We start from the raw sequence: 26,651 nt of genomic DNA on the forward strand, positions 1-26,651 counted from the left end.
TCCTTGTTACTCACGCCTTGCATTTTCATTTCTGTTTTCCTGGATGCACAGCCGCTATAGCAGATGAAGCAGTTTAATGCGTGTACACTGCGATCAAAATGCAGCGTAGGTAATAATGTAACGCAGTAGCAGATCAAGTATCTGCACTGGAATCGTTACAGCAATGCGCAGAGACAATCTGATAGAGCACTACGCAGATATCCGTGAAAAATAGCATACTTTAAAATCTTTAATTATTGATTTATTTGGTTTACAGGTTACCTTTGATATAAAAAAGACTCAAGCTGATCAGGAACAAAAGGAGTCAGGGGTAATACAAAGGAACAAACACTGCGTGCTTCAAATTATGGGATAATAATAAAATGTTAATTAAATTCCTTTTTTTAATGAATTATCTTCCCCATTTTAATGAGTTAAAGTTTAATTAGGGGTAAATGGTAAAAGGGAAAAGGAATGATGTTAACCTTCAGTGCATAAATATATTGCATCATAATTTAACAAACCCCAATCAGAAGCCCACGTTGCACTGTTGCTTATTATCATGCATTTTTCCTGCAAAAAAAAAAATAATGAGGCATAAAGGAGGTGAGAAGGCAAGCAGGAGCTCTTGTGCTTATTTAAGACAGACGTAGTGCACGTCAGACTATTTAAAGATAAACAGGCTTGTGCTATAGAAACGTTTTTATCCACTGTAGGGACACGACGTGTGTCAGACTCTGACAAATAACGACGGCACACTTTGTTATTAAAGCCAGGTGAGAATGGCATCAATCTGAACAAATTAACATTAACTGCAAATAGGTCACAGGAGCCGTTCGCCAGGGGTAAACGCTGTGATCTTCCAGCATCGCTTTTATTTATTTATTTTTATTTATTTATTGGGAGAAAAAAAAAATCCAAGAAAACTGGGACTGATGTTTGACATTTCCTCTGCCCCTCCCAACCTCACCGCACAGACTCATCTGCATTGGGGTTTCACTTCCACTCAGACGTTGAAAAAGTTCAAAATGTTCAACCCCATTAACATCTAATAAGGAGAGTGTTCGCACAGTTGCACACTGAGTTTTAATCCAAATCTGTCTGGTCACCACGTATGACAGCTGCAGGGCCACTGCTACCTCAACAGCAGGCTTCTGTCAAATGTGCAGCTCACTTGATAATAAGCAACTCCGCTCCGGTGCCAGCATTAACCTTTCTTACCATCAGGGTGACTTTTTTCAACGGGGCTTTGATATCGGTACACTGTAGACTTTCCTCGGAAGCCAGCCATGGACTCAGCTGTTATCAGGATACAGTATCTGCACAATGGAATTTTAAGTGAAGGGCCTCGCTTTCTTTTAGGAGAAAATACCTGCATCTTATCAAACCTTGTCAAAAGGGTCACGTCCCGGCTTTTTGCAGGACTGAGCGTGTCCTTTGAGAGGATTTGATATCCTATGGCCTTCTGGCATCTTACCTTGTGTAAGTAGACGCTTGGCAGATGCAGGGAGGGTCTACTTGCTTAGTTTACACTAGTTTCTCTGCCCGTGTGCTCTTCTCGTCAGACATTATCCTTGCTAAATAAATGTTGGGAAGAAAAAAAATGAATGTAAGATCTCTTTGAACTGCATTCTCTAATGTGGGTCAGAGATCTATCGCATGCATATTCTGAAAGCCTTTTCATCTGCAATTGCAAAGTTAAGATTCCCCTGGTACATTCTTAATTTCATCTACTTCTCTCGCAGTTATTTATTTAATATATCCACATTAATGTCTTCTCAAACATGGTAAAAGTGAAGAGTTCAGAGGGAAACTTTTCTTCTCCCTCTGTCTGCATGATAGTCTGTCCTCCCTTATGACTCCATTTTAAAGACAGTGGGCTGACCGGCAGTGGAGGGAGGGAGCAAGGGATCGAGAGCAGGGAGGGTGAACAGGAGAAGAGAGGCTGCGCTCACTGCAGCACTCTCCTCAGCTCTCAACTCCCAGTCAGCCCCTCTGTGTGTGTGCTTTGAAAGAGAATAGGATTCAGCCCTTTGAAAGCCGAGGCTGCTCACCAGGGCCTTTGTGTAAAATAACATCTCTACTGAAAGCCAATTACTGCTAACATTATTTTGGTTGCTTCCATTATTAAAAGTACCTCTCTCTGTTGCCCCCATCATCCCTCCACCACAACCCCCACCCCACCTGCTCCGCCATCACTCTCTTACAGACGGAGAATTATTCCATTGACTCCAGTTACGTGAACAGCAGAGCCCACCTCATTAAAAGGTATGTCTTGATTAGGAATTGTTACCAGCACCTCATTACCATTGTTATCTGTAATTGTTTTATCTAATGAGTGCACAGCTACTGTTGCAGTAGTTTTCATGTGTTCCTGCATGTTCTTCATTCTGTATAATTGCAAGGGGAGGATAAGATTTTAGGATAAATAGTATTACTCTAAAATAATGCGTTTAGTAGACACTTGTTGGGATGAGGCACAAAGTCATACTTTCGGATTATTAAATTACACAGGGCAGCAGAATCTGCAAGTAATGATTTTCATATTTGCAGATAAGTGTGATACACTTATGCACTTTGCTTCATTAATTACACATAAACTTGAATTTTATCAGGTAAACGGAAAAAAGAAACAACTACCTAATCGTCATATTATGTTTAAAATATATTTTTTTAAAGAAAACCATAATTGCCTCCTTTTTTCCCGTTTGTCAGGGAAAGAAGGATAAATGTTTTCATTGTGCATTGTTATTCAGCTCACCCAAACCAAGATCTTGGCTAGGGTTTGAGGAATTCAGGACTGGAGACTGGGATGGGTTTCACAATTCCCTCAAGCCAAAGAGGGTTTTGTAAGCAGTCTCACTTTGTAAACTATAGTTCTCCCTTCTTACCTGCAGCTATAGAACATTCCAGGCTTCCTTTTGTTTGAGGCCATCCCAGCCTTTTGAAAACCCATTATGGCAATTTCTCCCCAAAAGAATCCCTGCATTAATGTAAACAAAGAGCATTCAAGTGTGGGCCTCTGCAGCATACTACAAAGAAATCCCCTCAGGAGCCAGGGAGCCTCTGGTCTGGGACAGGTGCAATTACAGTGATAACATCAGAGAGCCAGCATTACCTCCACTGCAGTCCTCTCTCCCACACTGGAGAATGTGAGGCTCGCACTATGGAATGCAGCTACCTTGCACTGTCCTTTGCTTCCTTTACACTTTTTGTGCACATTTGTTTACTTTCATTTTCTCCTCAGTCTGTCTTCTTCCTCCCCTCTAACCTCTAACACCCTCGTCTGTCTTTACATAAACTCATTCATGTTTTTTCCCCTCTGTCTCTCTCTCGTGCATGAACACGTGTTCATATATTCACCCCTATTTAGTGTTGTTTGTAAAGCAGAATTTGTTCCAGTGGGATGGAAATCAAGTGAAGGGAAATCACGCTGTTACTGCGCAGCTGTTGATTGTGCCCCCACACCCCACCCTCTTTATTGACTGTGAGCCCCAAACAAGGCAGATGCTCAGTTTGTATGCTTCCAGCATTTTCTACATCCATCTTCCTTCCAGGAATTCCTGATTACTGCAGTATTTGTTTGATTGTAGTGAGTGAGTGCCTCCTGTTTGTTCAATGCGATGTCCTTGAAGTCAGTGCATCCATCCAAAATGTCCCTGGCTGAAACATCCTGTGGCTGGTTTGCTATCTATGAAGTTGAAAAATGTCCACTTAATCCAAGAAGGCTGTCAGGAGATTTAAACGCCCTTCTTATTACATGGAAGTGCAAACAGAAGCTGGAAAGAGGTTTTGTTCTTTGAAAAGGTGTGGTGCTTAACTTAGACTTAGAGCCAGTGTAAATTAGTATTCATCCACTTTAAATTGATGGAAATGCACCAGGTTAAAGAAAGCAACAAAAAGCACAAAAAGGGACACGAAGCGAAAGATAGACAAGTCGTCACAAACCATCACATTAGAGATGGATGAAAAAGAGCATGTTTTTAGGTGAGGTGACAGTTAATCAACATTTCCCTTTCCTCCCTCCTGGCCCCCATGTAGCACATCGACATTCAAGGACCTGGAGGGGAACAGTCTGAAGGACAGCGGCCATGAGGAGAGCGACCAGACCGACAGCGAACATGATGTCCAGAGGGGACACTATGTTGACACGGCTGTCAATGACGTGCTGAACATGACTGTTCCTCCTAATGTTTGCCAGCTGCCAGACCAAGGTAAGAAAATCTGTGTCTGTTTGTGTTTATGTGTGTGCGCACCGTGTGTGTTTAGAGGATCGCTACATCGTTTGGGATGTGTTTCAAGTTTCAAGATAAGACCAATGTGTATTTTTGTGTGCCACTGAGACTGTTTTTATGCTACCGGAGCATCTTTTAAGATGCATTTACCCATTGGAAGTCCCAAATGTGCAAGTATATGAATAACATCACAGGTTTTTTTGTCTTTGATGTTAGTACAGCTAATATGAGGGATCTGTGACGGCGAAGGCTACCCTTTGATACAGGCTTAGCCAACGTTATTGACTGATAGTAGCCATGTCTGCTGTTGAGGATGAGCTGACTTCAGATGTGCTTGAATGGCAGCAATTAGGCTCATAAAGGTAGAAGGTGGAAATCTACATATCTCCATGTGCCCTCATCCATTATTCAATTGGATCATTTAGCAGGGAATTAATGTTGATGTTTCATTCATTTAAAAAGACATCCGCTTGGTTGGCAGAAGTCAGTGTAAGGGTCATGTTCATTCTTAACTACTGCCAGTCAGACTGAAGTAGAGAGTGGGTCAGTTAGAGGGAGATAGAGGGGAAAAAAGCAGGATATAGCTGTCTGGGAGTCCAGGATGTTACTATATGCACCTGAGGGTATTTAAGTCCTAAAGGAAGCACTACACGCACAGGTGCAATGGCAGCGCAAGAGTCAGTGTGTGAAACGCTGCAGATATTTTAGGATAGCCCCATTAGGAATTTCATTCATAGTGAGGAGGAAAGCGTGGACGTTTGAGGACACTCTTATGGATATCCTTTGCATCGGAACTTTACGTTTGCCCCAATTTGGAAACTGATGCCAAATTTAGGTTTTCCTTCCTCATTTAACGTTGACATATTTTTAGTTCCTTTTTTTTCTAACACTGTCCTACTAAGGCTGTGTACTTTCTCACTACTCTACTTTCTTCTTTCGTAGCTTCATATAGTGAAAAAATTTTAATGAGCAAGAGATAACGAAAAGGAATACGACTTTATAAAAAAAAAAAGCGCAAAGAAATGAAGATTATGTGATTTTTTTAATAAATTCTTTATCTATTCTGTCTATTTTTGTCAGTGGACTGTGAAGTGTGTGGGTGTGGTTGAAAAGGCGGCAATGGATATCTGTAGGCTCTTTCCTGTCGGTTCCTGGCATATCTAACTAACGAGTTTCACTGTTGATATTGTTCGACTGGGTAATAATAACATTAGTCAGCCCACATTTTACGTTGTTCAAGAATGGAGTCGTGCATGTGGATATGCCTTCCTGGCTGGTAGTTCACACCTTGTAATGACTTAGCCGAGAAATACATAGGGTCAGGAAGTATGACGACCAGAGAATCAGCTTGTGCTGGGTGTTACCCTGGTGGCATCAGACGATAATGAACAGTGAAAAGCGAATCTGCTGACTAGTGGTTGTCAGCTGTAATTACTTCAGAACCTGCAAAAAATTCCTGGGTCTCTAAAAAATGCTTCTAGTAGTGGGATCTCATTATTGGAGACAATTAGAAGTAATGTACATGAAGAATATTACGAGTGGGGAGAGCTCTCTGAGGCAGATCTTTTTTCATTAACACCACCAATGATTGTATCTGTTTCAGCCAAATGGATGCATGCCTCCTGAATTTGTAATGCAGCACCACATAGCCGGTAAACAGAACAACAGGCTATTTCACAGTGTCTGTCCTTTCCTTTGACCAGAACAAATAGATGATAATGAGGTTGCTGTTTGGAATTACAATTTGATGGTTTGGTTTTTCTTTATTTTATTATTAATTTAATCGCTTTTAGCTCCAGACTCACGTTTGGTCTCTGATTTTTCTTTAGCGACAACAAAATACCTCAGTGGAATCTATTTTCCCGTTGCTTTTGGTAGTCATTCTGCAGCAGTGGTCACACCACAAAGTAATGAGAGGGCGGTTATAACTATTAAATAAATTGGGCAAAGATCGCATGCGGAAATGTAATGACATTCCAAATGAAATCATCTTTCTATTGCAATCTCAACGGTCTAATTACATGGGTAAAGGGCATGGTAGGATGACATTATGGGCTGGTTCGCCATGATGCATGGTCCTGTCTCCTGGCGTATCAGGATTTGACAATATCCTCTTCTTTTTTGTTGTTGTTGTTTCTCAGGAGAAGGCCAGCTTTTTCGTTTTCACGCTTTTTTTCTGCCCTTCTGCTTAAAGTGTCTTGAGTACAAAGGCAGAAAGGTTTCTACCAGTTCTGCCAGTTCTGGTGATTGAGTGGAGGGAATTTTCAGAAAACAAATAGGCATGTTCACTAAACACCCCGCTGTTTAGATGTCTTCTGGGAGTAACTGTGTTGTATAGTGCACCTCTCCTGCCAGCAAAAGCACAAAACATGTTGAGAGACTACAATTGCCAAAGGACAACAACACGCACAAGCTGAGGAAAGAAGAAGCTTGTTTTTTGTGTGTTTTTTATTGTTCTGTTTTCTTGTGTTGATAAGCACTGAGAACAAAAGGAAGCCGAAACGGGAAGGGAGGTAGGGTTAAACTCTCGGGCTTTTACAGTGCAAATGTTTACTATTCCCAGTGTCATGTAAAGATGTTGTTTGCCCAGGAGACAATCTGTTACGGTTACACAACGGCCCTGCATCCATGTCATCTTGTTGACTTTCATGCGGGAATCCATTCGCGTGATGAGATTCAGCTGCTAACTAGCCCGGCACCATATCAACGCGGGCATTTTCCCCACCTAAAGCAATTTAGGAGTTTCATATTTGGCTTTTGTCCATCTGTTGTATGCCTTTTTTGTCAGTAATGCCTTTTCAACAACATTATTCATTGTTCCTGCACGAGCAAATACCAAGGTAACTTTGAGCAAAGTGCTTGTGAAGAGACTTTCGACTTAAATCTGAGTGAATTTGCTGAATCGCTGCCAAGAATCTAAAAAGACGTGTGTATGTACTCTTTTTGAAAACCTGACCTTAACTATCCTTACCCAGTGGATTAGATTAAGGAAGTATCTGAAGAACAAATTACATTAAATCTCTTAAAATCTATAAAGGAAGAGATATCTTTAACATGTAATGGCCCCCCTCGTATCTGCCAACAGAATAGAAATGAATGATATCGCTGCAACTATAAATTGAGAAGAGCAGCTATATAAAATGAATTCTTCGTTATCTTTATAGGCATGTCTGTGAAGTTGGGGGGATTTGGTTGAAATGTGCGACATGCTAGCTTTAGCTCTGTAGAACTATTAGTGTCAAGGGAGAAGCAAAGGAGACGACTCTAAAGGAGCTGTGACAGAGGGGGCTTAATCTATTTTTTTGACATCCTTTGATTGTCATAGCTCACATTTTAATTCACATGGATATGGATGAGCCGTGGATTTCAAGGATTAAGATTCATGTAACGCTAAATCGCTCGAGTTATCTCTGCGGGGGGGAATGGTGGGGGCACGATGTCATTTTACAGTGTCCGATCTGTGGCTTTAGATTTTTGTGATCTCACTTTTGGAATTGTATCCAGGTCAACGTGTAAGTGTTCTTCAAATAAAATCACTTTCTCTTGGCTTATTAAACTCAAAGGGATCTAAGACTGCTCAATTAGCCAGAGCAGGGAACAGGCCTCTTTTATTTCTTGGCCTCCACCTCCAGAGAATATCTCTCATCTATCTGTTAGCTCCCTGTGGGGGTGTGCCTGAAGCTGGAACCCAGGAATGGAAGCCCCCTCCGTGGGCTGCAAAATTCTCCGTATTCCCTTCTTCCATCAGCAGATCCACAGGGTTTCACTGTTCCTAATTGATTTTCTTTCGCTTTTTCTCTCTCCCTCCATATGTCTCTCCATCTTTATTTTCTCTTCTGTTTCCATCTACTGACTGCAAACATCTCCAGCCCACATCTCCCAACTTTGTGCCAGTCAAGCAGTTCCCTTTCCCTGTTGAATTAAAGAAAGAGTAAAGGCATCTCACATGTTCCTGCTGCAAACTTGCCCTAAATTCACCACGGGAACATTTCTAGTTTGCAGTTCTCTGATCTACTAACGAAAATGCTGACAGGTGTCAGAATCAGGAAGGCAACAGGAACAGGGCTGTGCTGACAACACGAGAAGGGGAGAGCGAGCCAGAGTCTGTGTGTGAGGGAGACAGAGATTGAGAGATGAGCTGAGAGTCTAGTAAGCAGTCTTAGCGAGAGAAAATAAAAAGAGGAAAAGAAGAAACAATCTCTGTGACAGGTGGGAATGATTTTTTTCCCTTTCTCTCACTCAGAGGTAACGTGCTAGAGGGTTTGACTGATTCTCAAACAACATTTGATTGAATTAAGCATCAAAATCCTTGTTGTAATTCAGGCTGGCAATGACACGTGTTGCGTTATGATACTTTACGATCAGATTAACATATAAACTCTATGCTGGGACCATCCATTTTGATTTGGATTTGTCTAATCTAATGTGGAACCAGTGGAGGTAAAATGGCTGACAGTGACAAAGAGCTCAGAGCATTACAAGCATTAAGGAAGATAGAGTACAAACACACTGCATGCTCAAGCACACCAGAGAGTGCTTGCAAGCAGGTGTAGTGAACTCTGTAATGAACAACCTGGATGTAGATTTTTGCCTCCGAGCTGCGGAGAATTAAAGAAAAAAGATGTAATTTCATGCTGTGTCCGTCTGGGCTTCAATTTCTTTCTATTTTTTTTTTAATCTTGTTTACGTCGCTGAATAAAATTCGGTGACTGTGAAGTCTTGGCTCTGTCACATTGAAATTACACCTAATAATGTAAAACAGCTGCCTAATTTTTGCGTGTTGTTAAAAAAAGGTCTGAGGATTTTCTTTCTGTGTCACACTGTGAAGAAGAGTCTAAATCTGTACTGAAAACACTGCTCTTATTTGTCCTCTAATTTAAAAGAAATCCTGAGGCCTAAACCACTCCAACAATTTATATACAAACAGCAAAGACACCCAAAGAGGAATTTAAGAAAACGTGGTGCTTTTTGTTAAATTTCTGCGAGCAACATTACCTCTAGCTGCTCTTTCTCAGCTACTGCAGACACACACAAAAAGGGCATGCAAAGGATCTTAATTTCCACCATCAACTGCAAACATATAGTAATGTTATAATTCTATAATGGCATCCCCTGAACCTACACTCTGCCAAAGCTCTCCTGAATATACCCAGTGTATTTAATCAGCTCAAGAGGGGACTGTTTATCTCTTTGCACTTGTCATGGATAGCGTATTGAACATATCAGAGAGAGAAATGGGAATAGTTCATTATTTTCTAGGGCTCACAATGAGCCTGATGTATCTCATTGCAGGCCCTCCACTGACAGCTCATTTTCTAGACAATCCTGGCATTCAGTTCACAACGCGGCAGGGCAAGAGAGAGAGGGGGGAGAGAGAGGGAGGAAACACAGAGGCAGAGAGAAAATAGGGCTCCGGATCTCCATTGCTTATTCATGATGCTGTGGCATGCTAGGTGTGTTAATAATCTCCGCAGAAACCAAGTTTGTTGAACACCTAGCAAAGCTGGGCCCCAATCGACAGCAGATGGGAAAACAGGGGGATCAGGATGATCCCAGACAGAGGGAGGGAGATTAAGAACAGGTAATGTGCAGAAGTTGATGGGGGCCGAGTGTGTAATAAAGAGAGAGGAGAGAGTACCTGAATTTTAAACCTGTTCGAGAGTGTGTGCACAGCGTGTTGAGTGTGTGTGAGGCTGCAAGTGTGTGTCTTTAAAGGTTAATCAGGGAAAGAATGGGAACGAGAGAGAGGGAGAGGAGGGAGAAAGATAAAGAGATGGCACAAGAGTGAAATACTAGAGGTTTGGGGGAAATAGAGTGAATTGCAAGATGCCGAGCTGTGGTGTGCGTGTCTCCAGTCTACCTGCTTTTTTGTGGCTCTGACTGATTCTGGTCCTCGTTTGAGGAACCGAGGCAGCAGCCATTTTTACAGCCGCGATATTGTCCTTATAATTCTCTGAGATCACCACATGCCATAACCTCTCCTGCACCGCAAGCCATTTTAAACACGGTGTTAAAACAGGGGCTGTATGACTAAACAACTGCAGCCTCATTTGTGCTAAAATGAAATTGTAAAAAATCAATTGCCAATTGATCGATTTGATGTTATTAAGTACGATGAATCATTTTGTAATTATATAACTAGAATTAAAACATTTTACACCTTCGATCTTTCTGGAGGGTGACATCAGCACGCCGCTCATTACTTCACTTTTTGTTGTTTCTACGATGTAATAATGATATTAAAAATTAAGATAACACCCTTTTTTTCATTTATCTTTTTCAGTATCTTCAGAATTGAATTGAATCCTTCCTGGATTTAAAAAACATCCATTTGTGGTGCTCTTTGTAAGGGGCACATGAGCTAAAATAAAAAAAACCCTCTAAGGCCTTGAGAATAAAGGCATTTAATTTTTACATAAAAACAGAGGGCTTTGGAGCTTTTTTGATGTTTTAGCTTATTGTTGTATCTTTATTTTGACACGTTTTTGTGATTTTCTCCCGAGGGGTTGGGAGATCACTATCTCACCTTATTTTCACGTAAAGTCGACTCAGCAAAACAAAGAGCCCTATTTGCACGTTTCACCCACAACCCCCGCCACAGTATAATGCAGCAAATGCAAAATGTAATTTCTCCTTGAAATGCACTCATTTACATCTCCTTTAAATGTACTCAGTTTCCAATTTCCATGGTTGCTGCGTGTTTTTGTTACCTGCAAAGTAAAAGTTATTGTCACTTCTTCACAAGGGCGACGGTGACATTTCAACAACTGACCGCGGACAAAGCTCTCGAGATGTTATGGAAATTTGTCAGGAAAATAAGCGATTTTATTTAGAGCAGCAAAATCTGTAGAGAGTAGAGCTGTTAATATCAATATTTAACAAAGAGGCCTTTTTTTTAAAAAATTCCAAAAGATTGTTGTGGTACACGTAAAGACATTACGACAAAGTGCCCCCCAGGGATTTCATGACTAAACCTCCCCTAGTAAAGTAAAGTAAAAGTTTATTTCTACAGCACCTTTCAAGACAAAGATCACAAAGAGCATCACAAAGAAATACCAAGGCATTTGTCACAAGTCACATTTTTGATTAACCAAGTCTTAATCATGGCGCTGTCATGTCATAAAATAGAAGTGGACCTCCGTTTATACCACTCATAGTATTACAGAGTATGTTTTATACTTAAGGGACTTTAAGCATTTATAGTCTTTTGTTGTGATCACTGATGTTTTTTTCATTTACTTAAATGTAAGGACCTGTTGCACCGTGCTGTCCCACCTGCAACGATAAATTAATGGGACTAGCATACCATGTTTTAACACTTGATGCCCAGCACTGCGGTAAATATCCTTATTGTGAAATTTAGTGGAAATAAGGGCGGGGGATTACTGTGTTAACCCTACTGGCTGCTGGTCAGCTGAAAGGTTTATGTTGGGGGGGGATGCATTCCCAGCTGATTAGCCATTGTTGTGTGTTGTGTCGGGAATGCAGTTTGTTTGAGTAAGTTCGCCACCAGAAGCATTCTACACTTTGTTTAGAAAACAGCTGATACTATAATTCTGCAGCAGAGCCTGATCCTCTGTTGACAACATGAGGTCCTATCACGAGCCCACAAGAGTCCTTTGAAAGCATGACTTACCACAGCTTTGCTGCTGAAATTGTACGACTCCAGTCTGATACTTTGTTGAGTAAACAGCCTGATGAGGACATACTATACACATAGACAAACTCAAAGGAGCCTTGATGTGTGGCTGGAAGTGGGCAGGATAGTCACAGAGTGACTGCCAAAGCAAGGCTTGTATTACAGGGATCCCAGGATATCAGACACCAGGCGGCCTGTGCTCCCTCCAGGCAGGGCAGAGTCTGGCAGCTGGCCCACAGCCCAGATAGCTATAATCAGCTCCATTACCTGTAGCACTGACTTCCATTTAGGAGCCCTCATAGTGGAACTATGGCTTCACTGCGGGGATTAAGGATGCTGAGAAATTTAGGAAAAGTACAAACAGCATGCAGTTGCACATGCTATATCTACACCTGCTGCTGCAAACACGTATATTGTACACACAGGAACACATTCATAACTGCGCGCCACACAAACGTGTAGTGAATGGAGGGAGATTTCCTGGGCTTTAAGTGTCTTGGCACGAGGCCTTTCTTTTATCTTCTCCCCGTGTGAAAGGAAAGATTAAGAATATATTCTGCTCTGTTTAAGGGGAAAATCAGCTGTCTTTTGACAAGTACATTGTAGCCTGCAGTTTTCTGTCCAGAATACAAAGAGACATTTATCACTGCAGCTGGGGTAAGGGAGGAAGAGAGAGAGGGGGGGGTCTCCTGTGCTGCAGCGATGTGCATTTCTTTTTTTAACCCCTATTACTTCCTTTCTGTGGGAAAAAAACACAGCACTCCCATCCTCCTTAATCCATTTGAGATTTCATCTGTTTTATTTTTCCTTTCGTTTCACTGTCTACCCCCGATGCCTTTGTCTTCTCCATCCTGATTTTTATCTTAGTTCTCATCACCTTCTTTCTCCTGACAACATTATAGCTCAGATGGAATATGTAGCGGTAATATGTAAAGTTATGTCGTCCTTCTCCGTCGTGGCAACAAAAAGGTTACTACCTCAGGCAGAGTGCCATAATATTTCCATAGTTTGCTCTCCTCATGTATATTCAGCGAGAATGATTTATTCTGTAACATTTTACTTTTAGAAATGCAGGATTTCTCTTCTCGAGACTTTGCATATGCTGTAAAACAACACGGAAGCTTGTGCGCACTGGATTTGTACTCTAAAAGTAGTTAAGCAGAGGTTAAAGGGAAGTCATAGAAAACCAGCACTATCATTACTATCTTTCATTTACCAATTAGTGTCAGTGTTCCCCTCTCTGTCCCTGAGATGACCTTGCAGAGATGAGCTCAGTGTGTTGTAATTGAACATTTTGAGTCAGCCTCAACAGTGGTAGGTACTGTGCGGCTGCTAGTAGCCCAGAATATAAACTATTGATGAAAGAGGGAGATCAGAGTAATGGAGAGGGGGAAGCTGCTGAGATATGTGTGGATGCAGATAGCATCCCCCAGCCCGTTCTTGGCCACCAGGTTCCACAATGCCTTGCAGGCATTTTGTCTTTCGACACGTCTTCATAATCCTCTGTGCTCTGTTTATTTCTGACTTAGTGAATTAATGCGCACCTTAGTAATTTTAGTCGTTCAGATTAAAAAAGCATATATTACTGCTTATCTTAAAGGGGTCTTCTGCGCTGAGTGAGGATCAGATTTTAGAGCACATAACCTGAACATCACATTGAATTTAATCTGAGCTACTCTGGCATGCACACCCTGGATTCACTCTGCTTGGACTTAGTTCACTGGTGAGAAAGGTCAAGAACTGAACTGACTCAGAGCGGTGTTTCTCCGTTGTGGTGTATCTGGCGGTGGTGGATAATCAAATTAAGTAAATTTATCAGCATTAAAAAAAGAATATTCACAAAGGCCCTCTATTTTGGTATTATGCCGCTAATAAGATATTTGCTTAAGGCTACCACATATCTTTCTGGGCATTAACCTAATTATCATTTCACATTAGTATATTATGTAAAATCAGGTTAGCGCGAAACATGTAAATACTGGAGTAACTGTTAACATTAATCTGCTTAGTTTCAGAGATAGGGTTTATAATATAAAGAAAAATGCTTGTGATAAATTCCAGGAGGTTTTTTTATGTTGTTCCTTTTATGTATAATTGAACGAGAGAGAGAATTCGCTGCATCTTGGCAGCCAAATTTGAGTTTTTATACCACTCTGTACCCCACCTCTTTAAAGGGGAGGATAAAAGATAATGAGAGAGGTCGGTTGTTACGTGGCGGACAGGAATGTCCCAGAATGGCTTTTTTTAATGATGTGCCTCTTCTCGTGCAGTCCTCGTTAAGGATGAGTTCCAAATGCACGGAGAGGACAGCGAGGGGACCGCGGCCGTATCCTGCACGACCCCCCGAGATGCAGCGGGGGGTCTCAGGCTCCTTTGTGTGTTCTCCAGCTCATCTTAGAAATCCAGTGCTCGTCTGTATTCAGCTCACATCAGCATCAGAAAATAAATAAAGCAAGCAATCAGGCCATGACCTCTTATACCCACAGTGCTTAGAGACCCCCCACTAATACCACCCTTCCTCCCCCTCCTCCCCCTCTGTTCCACTTTACATAGGTTTAACTACCTTGGATTTGCAACTGAATGTCAAGCTTGTGTTTGGCTTTACCACAGGGCAAGTTGTTCCTCAGCTGTCTCTAGAGAAAAGGAACTCAAAGATGGAGAGGAGCAGGGGAATTGGATCTTTGACACCTGTCACTTCCACTCTGCTGCACCTTGCTCTCTTGCCACACATAAGGACTTTTCATGTCACAGCTCAGCATGTTATCACGAGTGGGCACAGGGGCTGAGAAATCCAATTACTAGCACTGTGTCAGGCCCCTGCTATCATCCTTATGTATGCTATAGTCATGTTCCTTAAATCAGAAAAGATGTGCTTATTAGCTCTTTCTCTTTTCTTCAGGCCAGTCTTCCACCTCCATTTCGATCTGTGTCTTAGATACAAGCTGTAGCCTCACCAGTGTCACTCCTCTATACAGTGTAGCACTGGGTGGGTGGCTAATGCTACAGACATTGGTTCTGACTGTCTTATATTAAGTGGTATCATGGTGCAAAGCTCACTGCGGTGGATAATGGAGAACCTGGGAGAGGATCAGAATGCCTCCCAGATGCCAAACAGATTGGCCTTTGTGACAGAGAAATGGAAGAGCATTAGAAAGTGTTGGAAGGCCTCCTTCGTGCATTTCTTCTACCCAGTAGGTGGAAATCTAATGCATCTCAACACAGTGGAGACCTTGCTGTGTTTGTCTGATTTCTTTTATTTGCTGCTAAGTGATGTTGACTATTCAGGTGGAGAAAACTGTGTAATTATTTTTTTCATTTGTTTTTTTTCCCAAGCCGTGACCCGCTTTTCTCCGTGGTGACCCACCTCCTCTTACTGTATTAATAACCTGCCCATAACGCATACTGTCCTATTTTGCAAAATGTGTTTCTTTTCTTTCTTCCTTTTTTTTTTAAAGGAAGGAAAAATTTGAAAACACAAGAACACGAGAGAGCAGGAGTCATGCTGGTACTTCTATGACAAGATAAAATGGAATATAAAACAGTCCTGGCTAGCATAATGTGGCTTCACATTCAGTCAAGTTCACTTTATATTAATTATGTAAGGCCAGTCTTTTGAGGCAAAGCAGAAGCTCACAGAGGGAGAGGAAATCCAAGATATTGGTTTTCTGCCCGGTGTGCCATCCCCAGTTGTTTGGATACAAGTGGGCATTTCAGATGGCTAAAAGAAATAACACTTAAGAGGTGAAAAAGTAATCTTTTCTCACTGTGAGAAATGTTTGCACCAAGAATAAGAATAATAAATAAATAAAAATAGAGTTAGAATCCTTGATATTTGTGAATAAAGCAATGAATTGGACTTCCTATTCACTAAAAGCCCCATAGCACTCAAAGCAATGTTTTCTGTGTTGCAGTGTGCTATTACCTTGACATTAGCGCTTTATCTTTTCTCTTATGTGGAACCATTACTTTTTTATTAGACTTATATTTTGGTTTCCTTGAAGAATATTTAATTGTCAGCCATAGATCGCAGTGACATCTGTTTTTACCTTACAGATTGGACAAAATATAACAATAGTCCATAGTGCTTCTATCCTTAAGCCGACTCTCCGGCTCTTTTTCTCTCCATCCCCACTCACCACGTACAGTAGCTTTCATCTATGCTCCAACCCCATTCATTGATGTAATTTAAGAGTGTGCCCCTTTGCTTCTCCCAGACTCAAGGGTTTAGGAGCAAATTAGCTCGCTAGCTCGGTCAAGCTTAAACACAGAAATGCTGCATTTGTTCCAGTGTATTTAAAGATGTCCTCTGCAGATGCATTGTAGGGGAAACGAGCCAAGCAGACAGAGGCAGGCAGGCAGGCGGTCTGGCTGGCTGGCATTGTGGAGTGGGCAGTTTGCAACAGGGACGCCGGCAGCCTGCTGTGCTGAGTTTGAGGGGCGTATTATATTGTTGTTGGGGGCATTCAGCGCCTGAGTACAGGTTAATTTGAAGCTCGTCATTAGAAGGGCAATTTAGCTGCTCAGACTTTACAAGGCCAAAATTCACCGTGCGATTTTTGCAAAGTGCATCACGTCATGGTAAAACACTCTATTTAAATGCATACACTTGCCGATGCAGTCGCTTTACAAAGAGATCTTTAAATCACTCATTGGGATTGTGTTGCTTCTTGTTTGTAGGTTAAAAAAACCAAACGCAAATATTGTAATTCTGAAACATGCTACCTGCTTTTTGAAAGTCGGGATCCAAGAGAACTGAGAATAGTACACACTAACAATTCTTACAATTTGTCTTGATAATAGAAAAATATGGTAATAATAAAGCAAAGCTTTTTAAATGCTTTACAGTGCTTTTCCAATTAGGAAAACTGCAGTTTTGTTGCTGGCACCTTTGAAAGATTCCTTCATGCATGAGCTCCCCCCTGCCACCAAATGCTTTTTCAATTGGAAATACATCAAATTATGTGAATGAGATGAGCCCAAGTTTAAGATTAATTTCGACTTTAATTGCATATTATATATTTTAAAATAATCATCCATTTAAAACACTTCCAATCCAGAGATGAAATTTATCTGATGAAATTCATCACCAAATTATATCCCTGATTAGTTTTTCTGTTTTTTTTCCTCAGGAAAGTTATATGTCCACAAAATTATCCAATTTAGTTCAGTAAAGTTATTAAGCTGATTTCTTTTTTCCTATGACAGTGTTGCAGTTGGCATCATTATCTCGCAGAAGAAGAACCACGTGTACAGTACAGATTTTTTTATCGTCTATTCACTGTACAGAATTAGGGAAATATATAATTAAAATCCAATCTGCTTTCAGTAACCTTTCAGTATCTGAAATGCAACTGGAATTTTAAAGTCCAAGTGCTGTATTTATTTATTTATTTATTTATATAGTTCTTTAACAATAATGCCAATTAGCCCTAAGGATGGTGGTTTGATTACAACAGCAAAACCTGAACAGAATAATTGTGGGATATGGATATCATAATGATATGAATTTTAGTGTCCACTTAGTGTCATCACATGTTGTATGAATTGGCACTGTGGCTGAAGCGTGGGGTACTTTTCTGCCAGACACGATCCTGGCCTTATTTTTATGGAATTCTGTGAACATGTAAGTGTATTGTTCTGGTGATGGAGCCTGTGTTAAGAACCTTTTTACTGCCTCTTTAACACAGTACAGCTGTGTACAACTGGGCTTAGCTCTTTATGCGCTTCTGTCTGGGTTAAATCTAGTCCAGAGTGCCTGTGGAGAGAGTTAAATGGTCACTGGCTGATGTACTATATGAAAACCAGGGCATAAATTCTGATGTCTGTTCAAACAAGACCTGAACACTGTAAATCATGCCCCTTCAAATGTTCTTTATGTCATGACCCGAGCCGAGGGTAATACTTTTAGAGCCTTTAAAACTGTTCCTGAGACACTGCAACCTCTAGGAGCCAGCTATGGTAGGAGTAGGCCACAATAAGGTGAGACAATGGAAACCAGCCCACCCACGTATGTCATAATGACAACCAGTTCACATCGTTTCCACTACATCAAGCAGTCCATTGGCTAGTGGTCCTGCTTTTGAACAAAACACTGCTCTGCGATGACATAGTGATTTATAAAACAGCATAGCGATCACTTTTTTCATCCCGCTGCTGTTACACAGCTGTTAAACAGATGCCGTTTGTACCAATTTAGAGGCAAGTGCATTGTTTGTCAACACCACTTTGGAAATTCATTCTTTATACCCAGACCCATTATAGAAAGCTCTAGCGTTGCTGGATGGGCCAGCAGCAAGGGAAGCGAGCATACGGTGGAAGTAAAAATTTGCAGAATTTGGCACGTACTGTTGCTAGCATTTAGAACAATTATTGACAAGCATTTCCAAAGAACAGAAAGCGTAAGACTGGCTCAAAATGAAGTTAACTTGCCATCTTACATCAGGTTTTCGGAAAGACATAAGTAGGCCTGGTAGTAGTGACAAGCTGTCAGACACTCAGTGCAGCGCGGGATGTATTAGGCAGTGAATGTGTTCTTGATAAATTGACTGCTACTAATGCTCAGAAATAGAACGACGGCCCTATGAACCCCCGGCTTTAACAGTCATAAGACAGTACTAACGAGGCCACACAGTGTGTCTAATTTTCTTGACAATTAATATTTGACCGGCAGAACTGAAGGAATTCTGAACAGATAGGCAGAAATTAGAGAAGGTTTTTGGGTGAAGGATTCATTTAATTACATCAACGTATATGAGACAGTAGAACTGATTAGATGAAGGAGCAAGACAAAAGGAGGGGACGCATAAAGGATGGCCTTGTGCAGGGAGCTGTGAGGGATGAATTAGACGTTTCGGGGGGTGGGGGGGATAGCTTGATGTGACTGAACCAGATGCTGTAGGGAGAAGGAGAGGACTCGATGCTGTGCAGAGAATGATGGCTTACGTGGCGCAGTAAGGGTGCCCCTCTACTGTTTGTAAAAACAAGACCATCACACTCCATCTTGCTGCTCCCGCAGGAGCCAAGCCTCAAGGCTGATTTATGGCCCACAGACTGAATTGGCTGGCTGGGATGACAGCAGTGCTTGGACTCTCCCTTGTGAGTAGTGTAGGAGGCTGCTTGGCCAAGCCTCAGCCTCAGCTGGCCGTAGAACTGTCCTTTGCTGTAGTTAGGACAGACTAGATGTTAAGCTCTATTTGTTGTGTTAGGATCGGAGAGGACCAAACCTGTTAGTTCTTGAGCATATTTTGAACTCTAACCAACCACAGACAGGCACCGTCTTTTCTGTTCGTGCAGTATTTTTTCTCTCCCTTGTGACGCTTTCATCAGCTTTTGCATTACAGGCTCCATCAAGACTCTGTAGTAACAATTTAGATTTAATCATGCTTTGCCATGTGACTGCCAGGATGGAAAATTAATATGGAGTAGCAATTAGAAAACAGCCCTCTCATTGTTAAAGATACTGTGGCATACCAAGATGAGACCAGAAAAGTGGACATTTTAGCTGCAAATGAAAAGCTTTAAATGAAAACACACACACACGACAAGAAATTTTGACTCCTTAGGCCTTCGACCGTGTTTATAACTTATGAGTCGATTTTTGGATTTTACACCTGTACTCCCAACCAATGAAAAGGGGCACGTAGCATAATGGCAGTGTTGTTGTGTGCTGTTTGATCTTTTCAGACTATTTGGTAGCGTTGTTACTGAATATTTAATGGGGATTAATATCAAAGACAATAAGGTAACAACAGAAAAACAAGCAAAAGAAATCAAAGGGAATTGGTAAAGTCTGTGGAGGCCATAAGTAAAGCATAGCGAGGTTTAAATTAGTCTACATTATTTCCTTTCATAACAGTTCCATCACAGGAAGCTGTGATGCTGTCTGGATGTCTGTTGAGTAGCATCTGTTTTCATAAGACCATCAGTTGAAATGCATTGTTTCTTCTGCATCAAAAATGTCACATATAGAGGAAGTACAAACAAAAGTAGTTTAAGCCACAAGTGGCACTCTTAGTAAGATGATTTATCATACCGTACTGCTGTTCCTGCACTGCTGTTCATAATTCTTTTTAGGGTTTATCATCCTGTAAAACCAAACTGACTGCATCGTGTCATACTGCAGTTCCCAGTTGTCTTGTGGTAGTCAAACTAAGACATACAGAATTATGATTTTGTCACCTGAATCTGGTTCATATCTACTCAACCCTGTCTCTGCCCCTCCAAACTGGTATTCTCTGTTTTGCCGCTGATTTTACAGGATTACATCATTATTTTCTACCTTCAGGCTGTGTGCGCTACTTTTGGAGGGATAAGCGTTTGCGTTTTCCGAGTCAGGCAAACAGGACGCAGAATAGCTGGCGAAAGCTCAGGGAATTATACGGGGAGGCGTCTCGCTCAGTGAACGCATCCCTTCCCTTTTGTGTCAGTGGATTTTAGTCTTTTTGCTGATTCTTCTTTTCTTGCTACATTAGCAACAAACAAATAGCACCTGCAGCTGCATAACATGAAGGGATCATTATACGCAGTGCACAAGGGTAAACTGAGCAACGAGCTTGTCAGGATGTGGGATTCCCTCGCTGAAACTGAAGATCTGTCTGCTGTAAGCTGAAGTTCAGACACCTTCATCTGATTGAGTCAAATAGACAGGACAGAATCGGCTGCCGGCAGGTAACAGATGCAAGATGAGATGGAAGGAAGCATGGGTTTTTCACCCTGTGTTGATGCAAATTGGTGCTATAACTACAAACAGAAAAAACATGGAGTCCTATCAGGAGACTTTAGCTTTTGCACATGTTTTATTTTTTTAATTTCATATTTTCAATCCTATATATAAAGTCCTTTCTACTACCTTGGAGTCAACATTAGAGTGCAGCATGTTTGATATAATAGTAGTGTTGTGATCTTGATACATGATTAGAGTTGTACTTTATTACCATTATATTGCACAATATTTTAAATGAACAAATCAGACACACACACACACACAAAATCTGCAGCCCAGCCTGTACCTCCTGGTGGAGCTCCCTTCGTAATTAATTTTGTGGATCGGAAATGCTCCCAATGACATCCTTCTCTGTTCCGTACTCTAAATCTGTTCCTGGAGCTGATTGGCAAGCTTATTTTCCTGATAACTTTGAATACACATGCACAGCAGGAGGGCCTTTACTGTCTTCTATTCTGTACTTGTTGACTTCTAAATCTAAGCAGTGCTGTAAAGGCCTTTAATTCATCTCCTGCCTTACACAAGCTTGTTTTTCTCTTATCTTTTAATGGGAGGAGATTACGTTTTGTTAAAGGTCGATGGCCTGTCACTTTTTTCATTTAAATTTTGTCTCCTCCAGTTTTTGGGGCCTTTTAGAGCAACATCTGCGTTTTATGAAGCTGCAAGGAAAGGCAGGATGTGTGAGTGTTAATAGCACTTGGCTTTCATAACAATGTCATTTACAACCCAGTTGCTCGCTCATAGACCCCTAAAGGAAAGGAGAGAAATGGCATTCACTGCATTTGCACGCACGGCGCAGTAGAGAGCATACAACTTGTGTATGTTTCTTTGTGCCTCAAGGCTTTTCACGCCTTAGAAAGTGCTTTAGGCTATAGAAATAAGCCAAAGTGTTTAGAGGAAATTGAATTCATTACCGAGATGCTTGTAAATTTTTAATCAGTGCAGCAAAAGATCTACTTTGTCAAACATGCCAAACAAGAATTTTGGTGAGATTTCAGATTGCTAAATATAGAGCTCAACTTTTGAATGAATGTAAAACAAAAGTTTTCAATAAGAGCACTAAATGCTCATGTGAACAATTATCTTTACATTGCCTCTTCGAGTTTATATTTAAAAAAATGCGTTTTAAAGTGCCGTTACAGGTAAAGCAGTTACGCGGGGTTAAAAAGGCTTTGAAATTGTGCTTTTTTATGTTTATTTATTTTTCTATTCATCATCCTCTATTATGTTCTTGGTACCTGGAAAAAATTACTTTCTGTTGTGATTGCATTATTACATCCTGATTGGAAATGTTTAAACAAAACCCCCAACTCAATGCCTTTTGTCTCCCTGATTGCTGCCATTGCAGTTTCGTGGACCAATCAGCATTCATTGTCATTTCCATAGATGCAGGACTATAACTAGTGGGAAATATTCAGTTTTCACACATTATTGCTTCTTGGCCTCATCAAATGAGCTTAAATGTATGGTAATTAAATAAAGCAGCCTCGTTATGCCTGTTACGTATAATTTGGATAGTATTGGGTGATAATAATTCAAAAATGCATTTTACATATTATTAAATTGTGTGTACTTAAATTGTTACTGTGAAGTATAGTTCAGATGCTTCAAAGACAACGGGATTTCTTCATCCACATTCATTTGAGAGAGAATGTCATGTCAGTGCATGTCAGCCTGTGCACAATTAGACAGACATGATGAGAGAAATCCTCTTCTGTCATATGGACATTGGTAACTCATGGCTTGCGATTTCGGTGCCCATAGGCGATGATTCCTTCACAATTTTAAGACAGCTCGTGATATCCCTAACATACTCATTCAGTTATTCCATGACATGGTAACCGGTCATATCTGTCAGTCTCATCAGATTATACTTTATGAGAGACAACTCTGGCATATCTGCTCCTGAAAAGCCTGTCTCCAGTCTTTAAATATCGATCCCCGGGGCCTTAGCAGAGGTGCCTCTCATGAGTACAGAAAAGAAGAGAGAAAAACAGATCATTAGTGATTTTAATTAGGTGATCTGTCAAGCTGCGATTGCCAGATGTAAGTGTATGCATTTGGGTCGATCGCAATCCCTCTCACGATCCCTTCTTGTCACCTTGGGCCTCTGAAAAGTAGGATGGCTCTTGCTTAGAGTAAAACAAGCAGTAGGGGAGAAAAGAAATATGTCACTGTGCATGTGTGTGGCAGGTTTCTTCCTAAGAAGCAGGTGGGGGGTTCGGTTTCATATCGAGGTTTAGGAAAAATGAGTTTTGTTTGAAATTTTCCAAAAAATATCAACGTTCTGCTGCTAAAGCTAGAAATGTGACACCGTGAACATTTTCTAAATGAAATTGACAGAGGACAAACAAAATTATGTGTACATGAGATTTCTGAGTACTGCTCTTTGGACTGTTAAAGAACAAACAAGAATTAAAGCATTTGAGTTTGAGAGACTTCGGCTCCTTTTGTTGTTATAATGATGCAGAAATGTTCTTAAATGTTTTTCCCTCAACACAACAAAATGCAGAAGACGCAGTTATACAGACTCAGACAAATCTTTTTTTCACTTCAGCGTTAAACATCATTACATATTTATAACCCGGCGCCAGATGACAGAAACAAAGAGGGAGAGAGATATGAACCGTGCAGCGGCACCGCAACTCGTCTGGTGTCTTTGTGAGATATCTGATTGCAATGTTTAAACCTGCCTTTCATCTAATGTTGCTACAGAAAACTCAATTATACAACAGCTGCAAATGGACTTTTGATTTAACAATTCATAATTTAATTGGCATATTAGACGTGCCCCTAACATCCAGCCCTAGTTATCATGGAGTAGTGTTAAAGGGAGTGCAATATTGCGCTCATGTAGATTGCAAAAAAATCATTTAGTAATGCTTAACTGAGTTTTCATGTGTTTTTCAAGTCAATTCTGACATACTTAAATCGTGAGGGGATTATCAGAATAAAGACGAAAATCAATTAACTTTAAGAACAAATATAACAATTAGGTTGTCTCTTTATTTCCCCACAGATCCCAGTGAGGGCTTTCACTGCCAGGATGAGTGTCGGATCCTAGGCCACTCTGACCGCTGCTGGATGCCTCGCGTTACAGTCCCAGCACGCGCCAAGTCACCCGAGCACGCTCGCAACGTCATCGCTTTGTCTATCGAGGCCACCACGGTGGACGTGCCACACTATGAGGATGGCACAACAAAGAGGACTTTTGCCACCTTTGGCAAGGATGGGTCTGAAGATGTGGAACGAGGAGACATAAAGGGAAAGCGGACTCAGGAGTCTCAGGTGTGTAGCCCCAAGGCCAATGGAGGGGCTGTTCGTGAAGCTGGCAATGGGCGGGAGGCGGCCAGTCCCATCACTTCCCCTGTGCACCTGAAGAGCCCAATGTGCAAGCCGTCATCTGCCTACAACACGCTTAAATGTCGTGACGCAGAGCGAATCGCCAACCACAGCCTGCTGCGGCAGCCGGAGGGGAAGGACAGTGAGCCGGCTGTAAGGGAGATCAACACGCTTCTCCACGACGGCCGAGACAAGGAATCCCCCAGCAGCAAGCGCCTGAAGGACATTGTGCTTTAGCAAGCTTCTCTGTGACACACACCAACATGTATACACACATCCAGTGTAAACTCACATATATATACCCCGCAATAGCTGTGTATACACAGAAGAAAATCTGGCTGTGGCAGTAGAGAGACACACCCATTTGCAGTATACAAAATTGAAAAACCAGCCTGGGCTGAAGATAAACTGACGTATGCTGCAGCTAGTTGTGTGCTCAGGCCCAGGTAGTGGATGTGGCTTCGTTGTAGTCGCAGTACTTTTTCCTTGTTTGCTTTTTGTTCAGATTTCTTTCTATCAGCCTGCGATGAGTGGACAGGCAGGTTACTGCCGACTGCATGGACACGGCCAGTGGAGCTCTCCAGCCCTCGACCCAAAGCAGGACTTTACATGTTTGGACACCTGAGGTGCCAGTTCATACGTACAGTTATGCCTTTTGAACTACTTTTGTATCACGAACTGATATTTGCCTTCTTTGGTTTTGCAGTCTGTTTTAGCTGCCAAAATCGCTCTTTGTTCCTTTGTATAGAGTTCTGTCACTGTAATAAACAAAAACAAATACACACAGGATTCATCCAAAAATATCATCAATTTACTCCTTCAGAAGTTTGCAGTGCATTCAGGAGAAGGAAGGTGAGGCCTCCCGGTCTCATGTCTTCCTGTCCCTGACAAATAAGAGAAACTTTCTCTGCATGTCCCTGAGGACATCCTCGTGTCATCAGACTGTGAGGTCCTTACAGTATTTATATTTTATCACGGATGGAGCTGATTGAACTCTCGTTGTCTGCCAAGCCGCTCTGACTGCAGGAGGTGGGGACAGACAGATACTTGTGATCAAATTGCGTTGTATGAAACAAAAAAAAGACTTTCTGCTTTTGAAATCTCCTGTGCCCAACCTTGATTGTAGCCAGTGGAGCACAAATTAGAACTTTGTGCTTTGGTCTTGTACTTTTTTTGACTTTTGACTATGGGGCTAGGATAGAAGGGATCGTCACTCATGTCTTGCTATGTGAAACTCTGTATAGGGTTTACTATTATCATTTTTAATAACCTGTTGTTATGTGACAATCCCTTTAATGTTTTGTTTCAAGAGAAAAAAAATGAATAAACATTGGTGTTCAACTGAAGCTACAGTAGCGTTTGTTACACAAACACAAAAATAAAAAAAAACATATATGCCAAAATATATTTTATAAATAATTTAAAATGTATAATGAGAATATTTAATGCTGTGTAGTTATTTTATCAGTAAGTTATACTTGAAATTAACTTGCTTTTCGTTCATTTGTCTTTTGCTTTTATATTGAACCGGATTTGTTTTGGGGTTTTTTTTTGTTGTTTATGTTCAAAACTTGGATTTTTTTTTTGTTTACTGTGTGATCCCTGGCAACTGTTGACTTGCAGTCTACCTTGTTGTAAAGAGTTTCTTATTGGTCAGTTCTTGTGCCATCCAGTTTCTGTGTGGGCTACCAGAAAATGTAAAAAGACAAAAAAAATTACATAAAACAACAACGACAAAAAAAAAAAGCGATTTCAGCACCAACATTAGTGTGTCAGTTCAATGAGCTTAGAGTGAGATAGCAAAAGAAACCAAAAAAGATGCAAACACAACCTTAATGATTGCAGGATGTTGCTTCATCTCAGTATCAAAGGAGGAAGAACAGCTTCCAGTGTTCTCCAGGCTGCAACGAGGTTCCACCTATTTTATCTGTGTAATAGGTTGGCTTTCCTATATGGCCCAATCACGTGGGGAAAAAAAGACTTTTCCAACTTCAGATGAGGGCATTGTGATGTGCAGATTAGCTTTACTCAGCACTGCTGTCACCCTGTACCATCTGTGTTCTCCTGATCTCAAAGCTAAGGTTGAGACCACAGTGGCATAAGCAGGGCTCTCCCTTACTATGAGCACCACACAACAGACTGGGTGGAATCATGCGAGAGGGAACTAAGGTCTTGGAAGAACCGTGTTGCACATCAGCAATGTGGTTTTATGTTGCTTTGCAGTAAACTATGTACAATGTGGAAAAATATGAATGAAAATGGACAAATTGCATACAACAAACTAGATCTCTGTAGCTGAATGTTTTGCTGGTCTCACCCATGGCTTCTGGCAACATGAAAATCGGAATAATCACTGAATGTATACAGCAGCTTATAATTAAACTATTAAATGTTCTCTGCTTTGTTTTCTTGTTTTTACTCGACACCGGTGAAATTTCGGGTTGAACTGAAATTTGAATCCACTGCTTCTTAACAACCATTGTGTCTTTGTGTACTGAAAGAAGTTCTCAGCTGAACTTTATCCATCACAGTGCTGCAAGTATAGTACTGTGCAAAAGGATTGAGCCACTTCCCCTTTTTTATTTTGCTGAGCTTTCTCATTACTTCTTTAGGTCGTCTTTGGGAATAGTTTTTTCTTTTGTTTCCTTCTGTGTCAAGATTACACCATACCGCTTCAATAATGTTGAGGTCTAGGCTCTGAGGCCAGGCCGTGACTGATAGTGTTCCATTGTGT

General features: G+C 41.2%; 1 protein-coding gene across 4 annotated transcripts in view; it reads left to right on the forward strand.

Moving 5' to 3' along the window:
- The window catches only part of pcdh19 (protocadherin 19), a 51,830-nt gene extending 25,519 nt beyond the window's left edge, over positions 1–26,311 (forward strand). For all 4 annotated transcript variants that reach the window (XM_085433564.1, XM_085433566.1, XM_085433565.1 and 1 more), the window contains exons 3-5: positions 2,189–2,247; positions 4,021–4,193; positions 23,595–26,311. In XM_085433564.1, the coding sequence (XP_085289690.1) occupies positions 2,189–2,247; positions 4,021–4,193; positions 23,595–24,154 (792 nt within the window). In that variant the 3' untranslated portion in view covers positions 24,155–26,311. The remainder of the gene's footprint in view (positions 1–2,188; positions 2,248–4,020; positions 4,194–23,594) is intronic.
- Positions 26,312–26,651: the final 340 nt, after the last annotated feature.

Source organism: Copadichromis virginalis, linkage group LG2 (assembly GCF_057382275.1).
Source record: "Copadichromis virginalis isolate Kocher_CV1m ecotype Utaka linkage group LG2, C_Virginalis_male_GT1.1, whole genome shotgun sequence".
Classification (NCBI taxonomy): Eukaryota; Metazoa; Chordata; class Actinopteri; order Cichliformes; family Cichlidae; genus Copadichromis; species Copadichromis virginalis.